Source organism: Pygoscelis adeliae, unplaced genomic scaffold (assembly GCF_000699105.1).
Source record: "Pygoscelis adeliae isolate BGI_AS28 unplaced genomic scaffold, ASM69910v1 C10336149, whole genome shotgun sequence".
Lineage (NCBI taxonomy): Eukaryota > Metazoa > Chordata > Aves > Sphenisciformes > Spheniscidae > Pygoscelis > Pygoscelis adeliae.
In genome coordinates, this window is record NW_008822304.1 from 1 (window position 1) to 691 (window position 691).

General features: G+C 50.2%; 1 protein-coding gene across 1 annotated transcript; it reads left to right on the forward strand.

Moving 5' to 3' along the window:
* Window positions 1–118: 118 nt before the first annotated feature.
* LOC103919126 (toll-like receptor 2 type-1) lies at window positions 119–688 on the forward strand (the record flags this gene model as incomplete). Its single annotated transcript, XM_009326621.1, has 1 exon — window positions 119–688. A coding segment is annotated over exon 1 (570 nt), but the record flags the coding sequence as incomplete, so codon positions are not given.
* Window positions 689–691: the final 3 nt, after the last annotated feature.

Genomic DNA, 691 nt, shown 5'->3' on the forward strand with positions numbered 1-691 from the left:
ACACACCTGGCGAGTGTGGGCCATCTACATGGTCTTAGCCGCAAACTTCTCCAAAGAGCAAGCGCTGAAGCAGACTTGTCCTTCATGCGATGCCGCTCAGCTTTGCAACTGCTCTTCCATGGATTTGGACTTCATTCCCCCAGGGCTCACGGCCAAAATCACAGTGTTAAACCTGGCCCACAACAGGATAAAGCACATCCGATCCCAGGACCTGCAGCAGGCTGTGAACCTGAGAGCCCTGCTGCTGCAGTCCAACAAGATCAGCTCAATAGAAGAGGACTCGTTTCAGTCCCTTGGGAAACTGAAGCGCTTGGACTTATCAGATAACAACTTGGCTCACTTGTCCCCCGTGTGGTTTGGGCACCTTTTTTCGCTCCAGCACCTTCACCTTCAAGGGAACTCCTACAGAGACCTGGGGGAAAGCTCCCCCTTTTCTAACCTGAGGAACCTGAGCTCTCTCCACCTGGGCAACCCGCAGTTCTCCACGATAAGGCGAGGGAACTTTGAGGGCATTGAGCTTCTGGACAAGTTGTGGATTGACGGTGGCAATCTCAGTCAGTACGAGCCAGGAAGTTTGAAATCGATTAAGAAGATAAATCACATGATCATAAACCTAAGAAGTGTTAATGTCTTCTCAGCAATTGTCAGGGACCTTCTGCACTCTGTCATTTGGTTAGAAGTGAGAGAAATA